General features: G+C 36.0%; 1 protein-coding gene across 38 annotated transcripts in view; it reads left to right on the top strand.

Moving 5' to 3' along the window:
- The window catches only part of PTPRD (protein tyrosine phosphatase receptor type D), a 2,142,161-nt gene that overhangs the window by 2,055,084 nt on the left and 70,183 nt on the right, over positions 1-16,894 (top strand). For all 38 annotated transcript variants that reach the window (XM_034663855.1, XM_034663876.1, XM_034663861.1 and 35 more), the window contains one exon: positions 12,663-12,786. In XM_034663855.1, the coding sequence (XP_034519746.1) occupies positions 12,663-12,786 (124 nt within the window). The remainder of the gene's footprint in view (positions 1-12,662; positions 12,787-16,894) is intronic.

Here is a 16,894-nt window from a genome sequence, read left to right as displayed (position 1 = left end):
TCCTAGTTCTTATGTTCCATAGATGAGAGAAATCATATGATAATTGTCTTTCTCTGCTTGACTTATTTCACTTAGCATTATCTCCTCCAGTGCCGTCCATGTTGCAGCAAATGTTGAGAATTCGTTCTTTCTGATAGCTGAGTAATATTCCATTGTATATATGGACCACAGCTTCTTAATCCAGTCATCTGTTGAAGGGCATCTCGGCTCCTTCCATGATTTGGCTATTGTGGACAATGCAGCTATGAACATTGGGGTGCATATGGCCCTTCTCTTTACTACGTCTGTATCTTTGGGGTAAACACCCAGTAGTGCAATGGCTGGGTCATAGGGTAGTTCAATTTTTAACTTTTTAAGGGACCTCCACACTGTTTTCCAGAGTGGCTGTACCAACTTGCATTCCCACCAACAATGTAGGAGGGATCCCCTTTCTCCACATCCTCTCCAACAATTGTTGTTTCTTGCCTTGTCTATCTTTGCCATTCTAACTGGCGTAAGGTGGTATCTCAGTGTGGTTTTGATTTGAATTTCCCTGATGGCTAATGATTTTGAACATTTTTTCATGTGTCTGTTAGCCATTTGTATGTCTTCATTGGAAAAGTGTCTGTTCATATCTTCTGCCCATTTTATGATTTGTTTATTTGTTTCTCGTGTATTGAGTTTGAGAAGTTCTTTGTAGATCTTGGATACCAGTCCTTTATCTGTGGTGTCCTTTGCAAATATATTCTCCCATTCCGTGGGCTGTCTCTTAGTAATGCCATTTTAATTTCTTTTTTAACAGTAAAAGTGGATGTCTTTATGTCAGTAGATACACAGTTTCAATAGCTTCATAGGTTTTTCATATCCCAAGTCATTTAACCAGTCTCCTATAATAATAAGGTTATGTCCTTTTGTTCCCCACACTACTGTCATGGTTCTANTGCCATTTTAATTTCTTTTTTAACAGTAAAAGTGGATGTCTTTATGTCAGTAGATACACAGTTTCAATAGCTTCATAGGTTTTTCATATCCCAAGTCATTTAACCAGTCTCCTATAATAATAAGGTTATGTCCTTTTGTTCCCCACACTACTGTCATGGTTCTATAGTGGTTGCTCTATACATTTGTCCAGGAGAGAGACATGTCTTTCACTTTTCAAGGCTTTTAGGCAGAATTTAGTGCCTTACAGAATGACCAAAGTCTAATCCTAGGAGATGATGAATTTGAAGAAGGTGCGTGGTGGGATGAAGGTGAGTCAGGTGGGGAGGGTGAAGAGATAACAGGCCAGGCCTCCAGACCATGAAAGTACCTTGATATGGTCACTTTACTCAGGGCCTGATCCTTACCTTTGTAAACTTGAGAGGCAGTTAGGTCCCAAAGACCTCACTTTCATTAGGTGTGTGATGTCAATGGCCATGTCTGTCAAGCTGTGATGACTGGATGCTATCATCTCTCTGAGAGGATCAGGTAATCATGGCCATCCTCCTTTCTGATTCTCCATTTTCTGTGTGTTTATGAGTTACTTTGTCTCCTTTTGACTGACATAGCTTTTCTTTAGATATGTTAATGCAGGCATATTTTTAAAAGATACGTTAATATATGTTCTAATACTTTAGATCATATTATACTTGAAGACATGTTTGATGATTGAATTGTGTAATAGTCAAGCAACAGAATAAGTCTATGGTTCCATTTCCAGAACGTTAAAAAAAAGGAAAGAAATTATGGCATAATTCTACCTAATATTTCAATAATATTTTTAAAATATAAAATGTTAGACAAAAGATTAAAGATTTTATCTGTAGAATTATCAATGTATAAAACCAGTTCCTTAACTTTGCTCTTTTCCTCCACAACTGAACATGCATCCAACCAGCTTCTGCACCACCGCATTCTTTCTAGCCTCCACCCTGCCCCAGAAAAAGGAAAAAAAAATAATTTGAACAGGCTAAATTGCTAGTTTTGTAGAGAATAGGGTAAATGTGTGTTAAGAGTCAAATGCTCTGTCTCTTCTTTTCTCTCTCTTCTGTGTGGCTCCATAGAAAAGTTGAACAAGGTGAATCCATGTGTCAGGCCAACCACCTTGTCACATTCTGGCTTTATTTCACCCTTACAGCAGCAGAGTAGATAAATGGAGACAGGTGTTGTTCTGCAGAAATTGCTGTCTTTACTTTTCCCCACCCACCTGTCCATGTGGTAGAGTTTGTAAGTGAACTTAATATCTGTCTATCTCTTGCTCTCTTTCTACATTTACATGCTCACTTGGCTCTGATGATTATGTGACTGCATCATGAAGCTCACCTAAAACCCAGGAAATAGATATGGATACAAGGAAGTTACAGCATACTCTAACCTTATAATTTATTGCCCAAATTGGGACACTTTGAAAGATGGTGCTTTGATAATGAAACTGGGACAAAGGTGTAACCTGGGATATAAGCTCCCCCCCAACTTAAACCTTATGCCAGACTGAATCCTGGGCTGTCTATCCTTCCATCTGTTCAGGACCCTCCCATTCTCCCCACAAAGGCCAACAAGTGGCCTTGAGTCCTCTGAGGAGCACATTTGTCAAAACAAACACCCCTCCCCCCCAAATGAAGGAAAAACCCACTGTATTAAAATGGTTAACTGTATGCACACATAGGTAGTATGTCCAGAAAATTTGGTAATATGGTGTACAGGATTATTTCCTGGCAAGCAGTCCCTGTGTGATACTTCAGAATAGTGAGTGGGTATACAAAAGTTGGAAATCATAGCATGGAAGTCTATTAGATCTGTTCACTTAGGAAGAATTTCAAATATGCCAAAGTCCAAGATGGCTCTTATCATGAATCAGGTTACAGGCAAGTATGAGCCTGGAAGCCATTCTGACTATTTAAAAAGACTTTATATATCTGTGATCTATTCCAATATATGTTTACTTAATAGTCACATGTTCAGCAGGGAAACTTATTTAACTATTTCTAAGGCTCTGGGGTAAAAGTCACTGTTGCCATATATCCTGCCTATAATGCATTTCAGTCACTCATTCTATATATAAATGTTTTAAATCAACTATATGCTAAACACTGAGTATACTGCATCAGATGAATTATAATGCCTGCAGTGATATCCTCTAGTGATTCCATTTTGTTTCCAAAGGTCAAGTATATAAAATTATCAAAGTCCGCATATTTTTTCTAATATATTTTATCTGGAATGTTCTAATTTTACATTATAAAGTGAATATACATTTTAACAAAATAAATCAATCTCTGAAATTAATCTTTAAGTTTAGAAATAAACTCTAAAATTCTAGATTGTGTTAATTTGTTCTAGCCTTTCTCGTTCACTTGCCACATGTAACATAGAAGAAAGTAAACATGACAATTTAGGTTGTAAATACTTTCTAAGCTACTTGAACACCACGGGTTTAAGTAGTAATGATCAATCCGTGTCTCTTTAATTCGAAGCCTATATTTAGTACAATATACTGTGTCCTTTTCTATAAGGAGTAATGATATTAACAGCAAGGGGTTTTTAGTACGTATATGTGTATATCTACACACATATACATAGTGAATAGGTATCCAAAAGACACACTGTATCCAAAAGACACAGGTAGAAACTCAATGTGTTTCAACCAGATACTTACACTAAATACATTTGGGGATGGAGTAACATAGGGGAATTTTTTTTAAGTGATTATTTGGGATTTTCTGTATTCTGTCACAGACTTGCTGGAAGTGTCATGTTTTTTCATTTCCTTTCAGATGTAAAATTTTTATTCTTTGAACAGGAAATAAGATGTGAAAGGCATTGATCGAACATTAATGAATGTTTATTCGTATTTCAGTTTGGAAACTCATCTGTTTTTCTTTTCCCATCTGAAAATAAATATGGGAGAGAAAACAAAGTTTAAACAAATTTTTAATTAAATAGCAAGGTAATACTGAAAGCCTAAAATACATCTGTGTACACTATGTAGAGTAAAATGAGGGAAAGATTAATGTTTTAAAAGTAGGTTAGAAATCTGTATAGTTGATAAAGAAAATAAAGAAAAATTAATGTTATCACTTAAAATTCAACTGATCAAACACTCATAAAACAAGATGATTTATCTTCCTGATTTTCCGTATATTGTTATTCATAAAATGCTGTTATAATAGAAAGCACAAAATAATTACAAAACTACTCTTTTAGTTCAATTGTTTTTTTAAATCTTTAAAAAGACTGATTTATTATAGAGAGAGAGCATGGGGGGAGGGGAAGAAGGAGAGAGAAACTTAAGCAGACTCCAGGCTGAGTGGAGAGCCTTACACGGGGCTCAATCTCATGACCCTGAGATCAGGACCTGAGCTGAAACCAAGAGTCAGATGCTTAACCAGGCACCCCAGTTAGTTTTGCTTTTCAATCTACTTTTACACTGTATTTCTGAATGGTCAGGTCTCAAATGAATGGAAAACTGAGAAATATACGTGGTTATTTGTGTTCTGTTGTTGTTGGTGGTGGTTTTATCCGCCCCAGAAAAATAGATCAGTTTCCAAACTATATAAATGGACATATTGTTATGTAGCAAGCGGGAGGGCAGAAGTGGATTTCTTTGCCTAGATTAACTGTGCAATTGTGTCTATTTTATGCTTCAGTGTCAAAGGAGATCGATCCACTTAGCATCAGGGCAAAAGCAGACATTCCTTGGACACTGAGATTGTCTTAAATCAGGACATTCTCACACAAGTCAGTGGATGGAGGCAGGAAAGGAAAACATCCACCATTCTTTCACTGAGAACTTTGCATCAGATGTTTTACATGTATTATTTTACTTTATAATTTTGGGTCAATACAAATGTAGCAGCATTTATAGAGTGGTGAGGAATTAATGCATTGGTCTTCTTAATTTGGTGCCAGAATCTAGTGACCTGTTATTCACAGAAAAAGGATGCCACTGTGAATTTATTCAGTTTAATGCTGTGCATAGATTGCAATCAATAGATAATTTTGTTACCTATACACAGTTCTGTTATAAACACTGTAATTACTTTCTATCAATTCAATCAACTTTATCTCTCTAATCAGAGCAGTTTAATAAAATTGTAATAACATTTTCTTGCCCCAAACTGGAAAATTTTTAATTCTTTTTGCTTTTCCAAATAACATCAGAAATCCTAGTCTGAGAATTATATTTGTAAAAATGATTATCCATGAAGCTCTAGTCTTAGGAACATCAACTATAATTCCGTCTATCGCTTTCTTATTACGCACTTTAATTTGATGTAGGAGATAAATAATGAAAAACTAAAATATTAGGATGAAAGGTATCACAGCCATCATTCTTCTAGAACGTTGCCTTTGGGAACTAGGAATTTTTCTTTTCTGCATTCAGTACTATCTAGGAAAACGTTGAGGCACATTAAAAAGGAGAGTATAATAAAAAACATGGCCTTTTAAATCTCAGATCTTAAAGTTGTATGTTCTCTTCTGAACTCTCATTTGAAAAGATCTGTCAAAACAGTTTTTTTCTAATCACACATAGAAAGTAGTAAAATAGCTTATCTGCATTCTAGAGATCACATAGCATTGTCCTGCTGAATTGAAAAGGAATCTGGTGTTCGTTGTTGTCGTTGTTGCATTATTGTTTTTTTGTCGTTTTGAATTTATGGTAAATTAGGACAAAGTTAAATATACTTCTAGGAGTAAATGTAATTCTCAAAGAAAATAAGCTAACTCATCCTTAGTGCCAAGATATAATTTAGAAAAAAAAAATGTTCATCAACTAGTTGCCTCAAATATTTACTCATCTCAGATGGCTGAATGGTTTACGGTGAGTATAGTGTCTCCTTTTTCCTTCTCTACACATCAATTCTAATGTAAACAAATTATTACTTCAGGTACTTCTCCATAGTATTTGTTATATAATATGTTATAATTGGGATTGCAAATCAAACCACTAGACAACAGATAAGTTGATAGAATTTTGTCACTTATTTGAAGGAAAAAGTTAATTGTATATAAAAATAACTGAAATATTTTAATGCCTTTGCAAGTGTTGTAGATTTATAAATTGTTCATCTTTACACTTAAAGATGGAGAACTCCCATATGCATTCATTAGTTAATTCATTAGAGTTAGTTCATTAGAGTCTTGAGAAGTCCCTATTTCAGTCCTTCAGATTCTAATTGTGGCCTAGATCAGAGATGATTTTATAGGAAAAGACTTAGTAAGTTTTGATAACTGATTAGATAAAGAAGAAGAGAGAAGATGAGGGCACCAACCTGACGCCGGGAAGAAATTAATAAAAGAAGGGAGCAGAGCAGACTGCCAGAGCTAAGCATGGGCAAAGGGAAAGCCAGCACCTGGGACGCAGAGGCTCTGACCCGCAGACTGTGCTGATGATCGTACTTTCCACTCCTTCCTCACATTCCACTTCTTAAAGCATTGTTGGGTTCAACTGAACGCATGTTCTTCTCTTTGAAGAAAGTGCTCATTATGCCAATTGCAGGCCTTTGCTAATTGTGCGAAATATAGCCCTTCTCAACTATGCAAACGTGGGTCTTTTTCAAATGGATACATATTAATTTACCATTTTCAGTCTTGGAGAGAGAGAGAGTATGAATGAATGAGAATTTAAAAAGGCTTCATTACAGAAATACAGTCAATGGCAAATTGCTCTTCTAAACCTCAAAAAGGGCTTGGAAGTATGTGGGTGCAAACCACACTAAGGACTAAATGAGCCTACTGATTAGGAACTCTGTGGAACTATAGTATTTCTCTGGAGGTTAAGGTCATTGAAAGTTCAATTCCCAGTAAAAAGGATGGTTAGTCTGACCCATAGTTTGCCTAGTCAAGTAGCTGGTCTATTCCTTCTATATAATTAAATTTTTGTTAGATGTTTTAAAACACACAAAACCAGGAATATAGCTTTTTTGTGGTTTCTCTTTGATGGGTTTCTAAAGGGAATAGTTTGGGGTTTTTCTCTTGGTGGAGTGAGGAGAAGAGGGACACAGAACAACTAGTATTGTAGGGAGTTTGCACATGTGAATCATACTTTTCTTCTTGGTAGAGAAGTTGAAATTCTGTAGAACCATATTGAAAGGACTTTGCTTTAAGTCAGTGACTTCAGCTTTATCCAAAAAGGTCCCTCCCTGGTTGCAATTTTACCCAGTGACTGTAATGTGATGTGCAAATTTATGAGCACTCCCTTGGTTTGAGTTCAGAAGTATAAATATAAATTAGAAGCACCATAGAGATTTTTGTTTCCAAACCTCTCATTGTGTTTCAAGAAAATAATGGAAAGACCTACGTAAAACAATCAAGAAATCTTCTAAAAGTTGGCCAGAGAAGAAGCATAATGTGGCAGCCAGGCACTCAGACTGGGGTCCAGAATTCCTGGGCCCCCAACAGAGCTTACTAGCTGTTTGACCCTGAGAAAGTTACGTTATTTCTCTGCATCTCAGTTTCCTCATTTGGAGAATGGTGATAATAATAGTACTTCTAGGCTCTCTGTGAAGATAAAATTAGTTAATATATGTGAAGCACAAAGAAAACACAATAAATGTTATATAAGTGTTGTTATAACTATTGGATATAAAATATATTTTAAATCTGGCTTTTTATCAACAATATTGTACAAAATTATAAATCCGTCAGTTATATGTAGCTTGTTTTTCCACTTACCTATTTCTTTCACTCACCTATTTTAAGACAAAATTCTAATTGGTTAAAAAAAATTGGAATTTTCAGACCATCACGNTCAACAATATTGTACAAAATTATAAATCCGTCAGTTATATGTAGCTTGTTTTTCCACTTACCTATTTCTTTCCACTCACCTATTTTAAGACAAAATTCTAATTGGTTAAAAAAAAATGGAATTTTCAGACCATCACATTAAAGACAACACAAATGCAAAGTATTTGTTATTAGCAGCTGTCTACTCAAGATTTTACCTTTCTTCTTTAAATTACAGGGAGGTTTTGTTTTGTTTTGTTTTGTTTTGTTTTGTTTTGTTTTGTTTTGTTTTTCGTCGCTGTTCTCAGTATGGCAAAGCCATTGAGTTGAAGATCTGTTAGTATTAGAATGATTCAGTCCCACGTATTGGGGTTGGAGGGAGAGTGTATTATGTGCCCCTTGTGCAGGTAGGGAAGCAAAGCGATATTGTTTGACATCTCTGGAAACTTAAGGTGCTAAATACTCTGCATCCAGTACGTTAAACGGCCTTGTTGAAACAAAAGGAGACATGAGGAAGTTAACATTCTTGTTTACGAATTCTGTTGACAATGCAATGTACAAATGCCATACAGCTTATTTAAAAAAAAAAAGTCTATTAATCAAATTTGGGTTGAATATATCTAGCTTGGTTTATTTCCAACTTGTAAACTTTCCTCCAGGGCAGCTACAGAAAACCTGGCCAGGATTCCAGCTCCTGAGGGTAGAATTTGGGATTGAGTCTGGGAAGGAGGGGATATCTCACCAAAAGTTGTTTGGATAAATAGAGTTGAAAGGATGAGAAGAGATATCTGAGAGTCAGGCTGAAGAAAACTAAATGCCAACAGCAGGAAGAAATTGAATCCACTAGGAACAAGGGTGCTTGTTTCAAATTGTTTATGTCTTCCTAGATGCATGGTCATGGTGGGTTGGCCAAAAATATGAGATTAGAGTGGAAATCAACTTCTCCACACCTGCGTTGTTCTAAAACGTTGGCCATTTTATTCTTCCTTAACAGCATCTCAGCAAGGGACACCAGAACACAAAGAGGCAAGACAACTGTACCATCACCTGCACTAAGAGAAACACACAACGTCAATTAAGCATCTGAGTCTTGGTTTCGGCTCAGGTCGTAATTTTAGGGTTGTGAGATTGAGCCCCGCCTTGGGCACCGTGCTCAGCGGGGCATTTGCTTAAGTTTCTCTCTCCCTACCCCTCCTACTAGTGCACTCTCTCTCTCTCAAATAAATGAATACATAAATCTTAAAAAAAGGTGTGTTTTTAGAAATAGGGTCTTATTCATCCATGATACCTTTGCCTCATTAACATGGACAATTGAAATTTGATTTTCCTCAACCAGTTTTATTTTTTCTCAGTAGAAGAGGTCATCTTATACTTTACCTACTTTAAGTAGTTGTTATTCCTTACTGAGTTTACTGCTTTCAGCTTTCTGACAAACTCCAAAATAATGACCTATACTGGGTATTGTTAAACAGTTCAGACAGACAGATACAGATAGATGAGTTTGTGTTGCACAAAGACAGTTTAGCATTATTTAATCAATGTGTGTTTGATCCGTGTAAAACGAGTATAAATGTAAGCTGCATCCCATCTGTTTTATTATCCATGTGAAGCCAACCTCATTTCTAAAACTTGATTTCTTATGGAATTGCCCCAGAATGACAGAGGATGATCAGTTGATACCTTTCGGACTGGTGAGGTAAAGGATAGCTATGTTTAAGTGTGTTTCACATGTTGGGCTTCCTCGTTTTTCAGTGGCCTTCAGGATAAGTGGCATCATGACTTGGTAATTACCAGCTGTTAATCATCAGCTAGACTTTGAAATCACACAGACCTGGGTTTGAGGGTGAATGTATGAGTCTAGCTGTGTGAGCAAATTACTTAACCACCAAATTGCACAGTGCCTGCCACAGAGAAGGCCCTCAGTAAGATTTATTGAATTAATCTTTCTTTACTTCAATTTCCTTGTCTGGAAAATAACAATACATACTTCATAACATTTGTGAAAATTAAACAGGAGACTGCATGAACCGCCAGCTATTATAATTATCGTTTTAGTTATATGTCTTCTTCTCATGGGTCATCCTTTAAGCCTAAACATATTAACACATGCGACATAAAACTGATATTTCCATGACTGGTTTTTAAATGTACGTATCAAATCAAGCATTCAAAAGGCTGGGAATATGTGGCAAGAGCAGAAATGGACATGAGTTAACAGTGTCTGTGTTGAGAGATGCAATTTCATTAGTCTAATTAAATGCATGCCACTTTACACATCTGTGAGTGATCTTAGTCTGAAGAACAGGGCCATCAGAGGAAGTAATATCTTCCACCAAAGCACTGTACGTCAGTGAGCCTAGGAGCTTCTTGGGATATCTTAGAGAATAATGTGTAAGTAGCTTATGTGCTCAGCCGTGCTCCTCAGTCTAAAGTGCAATATCACTGGTAGCTGCAATTGCAGGAGCACTGTACTCTTAAACCGTATGATAATGAATGCTGAAGTGTTAGTTTTAGTGTACTGTACATTGCCGTTCCCATGGTCTGCCCTTTAACTGCAGTGTTACATGGAAGAATTACTCCACGATTTCTCTTTATGAACTCTTCTCAACAACATTTATTCTTCAGTTCAATTTGTTTAAGGAATCTGTTGAACCATAATTTATTGAGCCATCTTTGTAGAGGCAAAGATGACTAAAGATGTGTAGGTAGGACTGCGGCTAAGGACTTTAGAATCTGAGCTGTAGTTCGCTCAGGGCCAGTGGAGGTTCTTAAGCAGGAACCTAACCTGTCCAGAGCTGAGCTTCAGAAATACCACCTTGGTATGAAGAGTGCATTAGAGTGAGAGTTCAAAAAGAGAGTTCAGGCAGACATCAGATACTGAAGGATTGGATTTGGGAGTGGCAGTAAGCTGGTAGATTTGGGACTGATGTAAGATAATTTTAAGGTAGGGCTTGCTCACCAAAGAAAGCTGCTTTGTGTAGAGAAGGTTCAAGGTTGACTTGAAGGCTTCCACCCAGGGATCTGCATGTTTCAGCTCCCCAAATACTTTAAGTGAAGTACATCCCACAGGGGAGGTGATGAGCTTCTCTGGAAGAACAAACTAGAAAGACCCGGATAATATTATTCTTTAGACTCTAAAGCATGGATAATTATTTTGCTGAATATTGTTCAATGACAGACTAGTTATATGTAGATTAGCATAGGTTAAGAAAAGGAAAGGGGTTTTATAATCCTTAGTAAATTAGAGACTGCAATCTATCCTGCTGAGAATTTTAGTATGTTTGGAGGCTATTCAGGATGGTTAATAGGTTGACTCTTTACGCTTGTGAGTTTTACTATCCCTATTAAACACAAAATATACACATCTTTAATATTGTAACAGCTGTTGGATATGTTTTACTTTCTGATTCTACATATACACATTCAAGCATGGTAAATGCCCAGGATCAAAAACAACTGCTAAAAATTCTATTAACATAACATAGTGTCTTTACTTTTTAAAAGAATTTTACCTGCATATAAACCCAATTTATCATTATTTCTGAAAACTTGACTTTAATCATTTGAAATCATGTTTATGTAATTACTGAACTCATGTTTCCATATACCATGAAATTATGTCTTTAAAAAGTGTAGGTGTCCTATGATCAAAGAAAAGATGTTTTGATTTCCATAACATTGCAGGAAATTAAAAAGTCCCTCAGAGTTTTATAATCAAATCATGAATTCAGTCTGAAAATAATGGTTCTGCTTTAACCACAAAAAATGTATATATTATTTTATATCTGTGCAATATTTATTTTAGGTTATTGAATAATGGGTTGAATGAAGGTATCAAGAAAAGTCATTAAAAANTTTTTTTTTTATTTTTTTTTTTTAAAGATTTTATTTTATTTATTTGACAGAGATAGAGACAGCCAGTGAGAGAGGGAACACAAGCAGGGGGAGTGGGAGAGGAAGAAGCAGGCTCACTGAGGAGGAGCCTGATGTGGGGCTCGATCCCGTAACGCCGGGATCACGCCCTGAGCCGAAGGCAGACGCTTAACCGCTGTGCCACCCAGGCGCCCCATAGAGTTTTATAATCAAATCATGAATTCAGTCTGAAAATAATGGTTCTGCTTTAACCACAAAAAATGTATATATTATTTTATATCTGTGCAATATTTATTTTAGGTTATTGAATAATGGGTTGAATGAAGGTATCAAGAAAAGTCATTAAAAATCAGAAAAAAGTTTAAAATAAAGAATAAAAAGAAGCAAACTTTGTAAACATAACCATAATAATAAATAGGAAATAAAAAGAAAAGCAAGTAGATTCTGTCTGCATTGGGTCATAAATTGATATTTGAAGATGATTATTAGATTTAACCAACTTCCCTTCTTTACTATTATTCTTAAGTATTTGAACTGTACAAATTGTGTTGTGACACTGGTCATACATAGTGTGTTATGAAGAAACAGACACAGTTTTAAGTTGCCGTCAAGTTGTAAGTAAGCCTGTAGGTGAAGAAAGAACAGTGAAGCCTCTGTCCAATGAAGCTAGTGAATGACCAGTAAACTTAAAGGGTGAGGTTAGGTCCTGACAGAAAAGAGTGGGAAGAATAATCAAGATAAAATAATATTCACAGAACCAGAAGGAATATTGAACCAGATAACTTGTAAACTACAGGAGCAGAGAAGGAAATGGGAAAGTAAAACAATTTTAAAAACCCTGCCTTTCCAATATTCGCAGAACATCTATATTGATTTTTTTTCCCTTTGAATCAATGTTGGTGACTATCACTGTTTTTTACTATGATTAATCATTTCATGTTATGCTGATTATATTAGTGTTCAGCTTCATAGCTAGAGTCATCTTTGATGGTGTGGCTTCAGACTTTTCTTCTTAAATTGTGTTTGTTACTTGTGATAAGTGCCTATAATCACTGTTACCAAGTATTGATTTTGTGTGTATGTGTGCTGTTTTTCTTTTAAAGTCAATTGACCCTGGCCAGCAGTTCACATGGGAACATTCAAACTTGGAAGTAAACAAACCAAAGAATAGATATGCAAATGTAATCGCTTATGATCATTCCCGGGTTCTCCTATCAGCAATAGAAGGTAAGGAAATTCAGACATTTATATTTTTATTTTCATGAGTTTAACAGTGTGCATGAAAATATAGGTTTAGCTAGATTTTTCACTATCTGTGGAAATAGTCCATTAAGATTCAGATATCACTTGTTATCATATTTTCTTTGTCATACAAATATACTATAAATGGGCACACAAAATCCCCAACACCATATAACATAGAAGCATCTCTCATTACCTTCTTGGCTCGACTCTAGGTGAAAGACTTCATAATGTAGTTGATGCTTATAGAGGGGAAGCAAATCAAGGCTGTCCATTTTACTGATGGTTGCTGATGGTTATAAATAAACAGGTGATTGTCAGAAGATGCTCAATGGCTGTTATTTTCAAATGGGGGTAAGGGGATTTGTTTGTAAATAAACCTGGATAGCCACTAGGGGCAGTCTAAAGGTTAGGAGTTGGTGTGGTGATTAATTAAAATTAACCATATTGGAAATGTCTGGTTCAGCTAATTTGTGGACTGCTTGGTAACCTGTCTCTCACAATTATAGAAAGGAGTGCATTCCAGAGGGAACAATTGCTCCTAAAGATGAGGATTGCACCTCTAATAGACCTAGCTTCTTGTAAGGATTCATGACAAGAGTATTTTCCATTCATCCCCTTCCAGTAATAAATCCCTTCACATGGCATGTTAAAATCAATTAGGAGTTCATGTTCAACACTCAGCATTTTGTTAGGGTTTTTTTTTGTTTTGTTTTTTTGTTTTTTGTTTTTTTGCTATGGTAGCACATTTCTGTCCTTAGAAAAGAGTTTACAATGTCACTTAAATCCTTCCTTCTGTCATAATAGCGGAACCTGGACCACCAGCTGCCACATACCACATCATCCTCATTGGCATCCTTTAGAAAAGCTCTGTGGCCTTTTCATACTTGAAAGTTCACCACTTAACCCTCTTCCAGATGTTTTATTAAACATTAAATAATACCAGCTTCAGACCTGGTCCTTTTTAGATCCTGACAGTTCAAACATTTTCATCTACAGTCGTTCAAGTATCTTTCACTTGTTTCTGCTTCCCAAATCTATGACGACGACCACTTTATCTCATAACTCTGACCGGGTCCTACAAGTCCTACATGCTTCATTTAGTACCCAAAATTAATTTGAAAGTGAGACACTGCTTAAAGGCTTTCCCAATAGGCACACAACACAACCGATCCATTTCCAGTTTTTTGGGAAGAACTATCTTTCAGCATTTGAGCAAGCCCATACCTGCAGCCCCCTTTCTTCGAAGTGGTGTTACGTGGCATAGATATATTTTGTAAAATTCTCACAATCAGTTTTACTTTTGATGTTGGAAAATGTTATAATTCCTTTTTGAGTCTATTGAAGATACTAGGAGTTCAAGAGTTAACCTTTTTCCATGTGGGAAAAAATTGATCAGGTTTATCAAAATTTCACCAGTGCGAGTTCTTCAAGCAGGATGGTGTCAAACAGGTAATTGCTTCAAGTCCTGTTTGAAAACTGTAATTGGTGTATGTGGAGGATTAGCATATGGCATTTACATTTTATCTTTGTATTTCCCACTTTAAAATATATATTAAAAAAATAGCAATTTCTTGTCTCATGTCTCTTAAATCAACTCCATAGTTAATAAGAAACTAAACGAAGTCACAAGTGGAGGAGAGAAATCTTTTTTCCATTAGTGAAACAGGTAAATTGTAGAAATTAAACAAATGTAAATTGAGAACCTATTTGCCACGATCTTGGCTGGAGAACTTGTCAGTCTGCCTTTGCTGTATTGTAGCATTGTTTCCACTCAGAATTAGGTCATTCAGTATTACCATGTCCCTGTACTTTTGCCCACGTTATCATTATTTTCCTTAACCTGTTATTTTCCACCATCTTAACAGTAAAGTATGTCGAAGGACAAAGAATATTCCTCCTTGTCCCTTTATTATGATAGATGGAAACTATGTACATTTCATTTGTATGCTATTTTTACAGTACAAAAGCAAAAGCACTTGAATCAGACTAAAACCTGCCTTTTTATAGCTCTATGCTCACAAATACATCCTAAATCTAGAGCTGACCTAGAAACCAGAAGTCTTTCAATTTTAAGTCTTATGCAAAAGGTTAGAAGCATTTAATTGAAGTTTATGGGCTCTATGGAGAGCTTTAATCTAGATTACAACCATGAACAGCGTTTTATCTTAGACTAAGCCCTACTCAGCAGATATTTAAGGAGGTAAATGATCATCCTATATCTTAAGCACGGAAAAGAAATGCTGCCAACAGGAACCACGCAACCGCTAACTGGAGCTTCTCACATAAAGGGAACTTTGATAAGCACAGAGCCAGAGTTTTCAAGAGGATTCACATGTTAAGAGACTTCACGCACAATTTATAAAATTTAACATGCTTGTTTGGGGTTCCACTTGTGGTGATAACTTAAAAGACTTTGGTTGAAAGTTTTCATTTGGACATTTTTGCTGCTGTTCTCAGTGGCTCTGGCCCCTTTTCCTGTTTACTTTGCAGAGTGATTTTACAGACAATAAAGGAAAACTGGAAGTTGCCACAGCGATTCGTATTATCTTTATCTTTGTTTCCTAGAGCAAAACCATTACACTATGTCCGCTGAGCAAGGGACATAAACTAAAGAATGGGGGATTGTGTGTCAGCACGAGTGTGCTTACTGAATTCTGTGAAAATAGTGTTACTTCATGACTTGTTTCCAAATTATAGCCATTTTATTTATGCTGGGGAAAATGCAGAATAAATTCAAGAGAATTCCAACTACAGAAATGCTTACAATTGTTGAATTATAGAGCAAGCAGTATGNCTGTGGTGATAACTTAAAAGACTTTGGTTGAAAGTTTTCATTTGGACATTTTTGCTGCTGTTCTCTCAGTGGCGCTGGCCCCTCTTCCTGTTTACTTTGCAGAGTGATCTTACAGACAATAAAGGAAAACTGGAAGTTGCCACAGCGATTCGTATTATCTTTATCTTTGTTTCCTAGAGCAAAACCATTACACTATGTCCGCTGAGCAAGGGACATAAACTAAAGAATGGGGGATTGTGTGTCAGCACGAGTGTGCTTACTGAATTCTGTGAAAATAGTGTTACTTCATGACTTGTTTCCAAATTATAGCCATTTTATTTATGCTGGGGAAAATGCAGAATAAATTCAAGAGAATTCCAACTACAGAAATGCTTACAATTGTTGAATTATAGAGCAAGCAGTATGGAAACACAATTAAATTTTTGACTAGTCCAGTTAACTGTTGGCATCCCTTCCATGTTTAAGCTATCCTTAAGAGACATCAGTACTTCCTGAGGAAGAGAGGTGATAGGATTTATTTTCAAAATTTAAGCTAAATATTGTCCAAGACTAAATGAAAACTAATATGTACATAAGATAATATATAATTATATGTTTAATCTTATAGAATCCAAAGTTGCTCATTACTTTCACTAAAGTAGGAAAAAAGAAATGTATAAACCAAAAAATAAGAAGAGCAAGGAAATCTGGGTTTGGGTCACAGCCCTGTCACTTACTAGTCACGTAACCTCATCTCCTCTGTCAATTCCTCAGCTGAAAACTTTTTTTTTGAATTTTTTAATTTGAGTATAGTTGACTACAATGCTACATTAGTTTCAAGTACACACGTAAGCATTATACAACTGATTCAACTTTTCTGTAAATTAGGTTGAGCTCACCACAAGTGTAGCCTCCATCTGGCCCCATACGATGCTGTTAAAATAGCACTGACCATATTCCCTATCTTGTGCTCTTTGTTCACATGACTTATTTATCCCACAACTGGAAACCTGTTTCTCCTGCTCACCTTCACCCATTTGGCCCATCCTCTCATCCCCCTCCCCTCTGGCAACCACCAGTTTGTTCTCTGTATTTATAGGTCTGATTCCGCTTTTTACTTGTTTACTCATTGGTTGTATTTTTCAAATTCCACGAATGAGTGAAATCTCTTTCACTCCTGACTTCTTAGCTCTATGTAGCTTTCTTATCAATTATATTATTTACTGTACATACTACAGTATTTTACTATATATATATATACAGTTGTATCATATATAAGTAATAGAGCTCAAATTGGAAGTGAGCTCTCCTGATTCC

Source organism: Ailuropoda melanoleuca, chromosome 7, assembly GCF_002007445.2.
Source record: "Ailuropoda melanoleuca isolate Jingjing chromosome 7, ASM200744v2, whole genome shotgun sequence".
Classification (NCBI taxonomy): Eukaryota; Metazoa; Chordata; class Mammalia; order Carnivora; family Ursidae; genus Ailuropoda; species Ailuropoda melanoleuca.
This window is presented reverse-complemented; position numbering and strand designations above follow the sequence as displayed.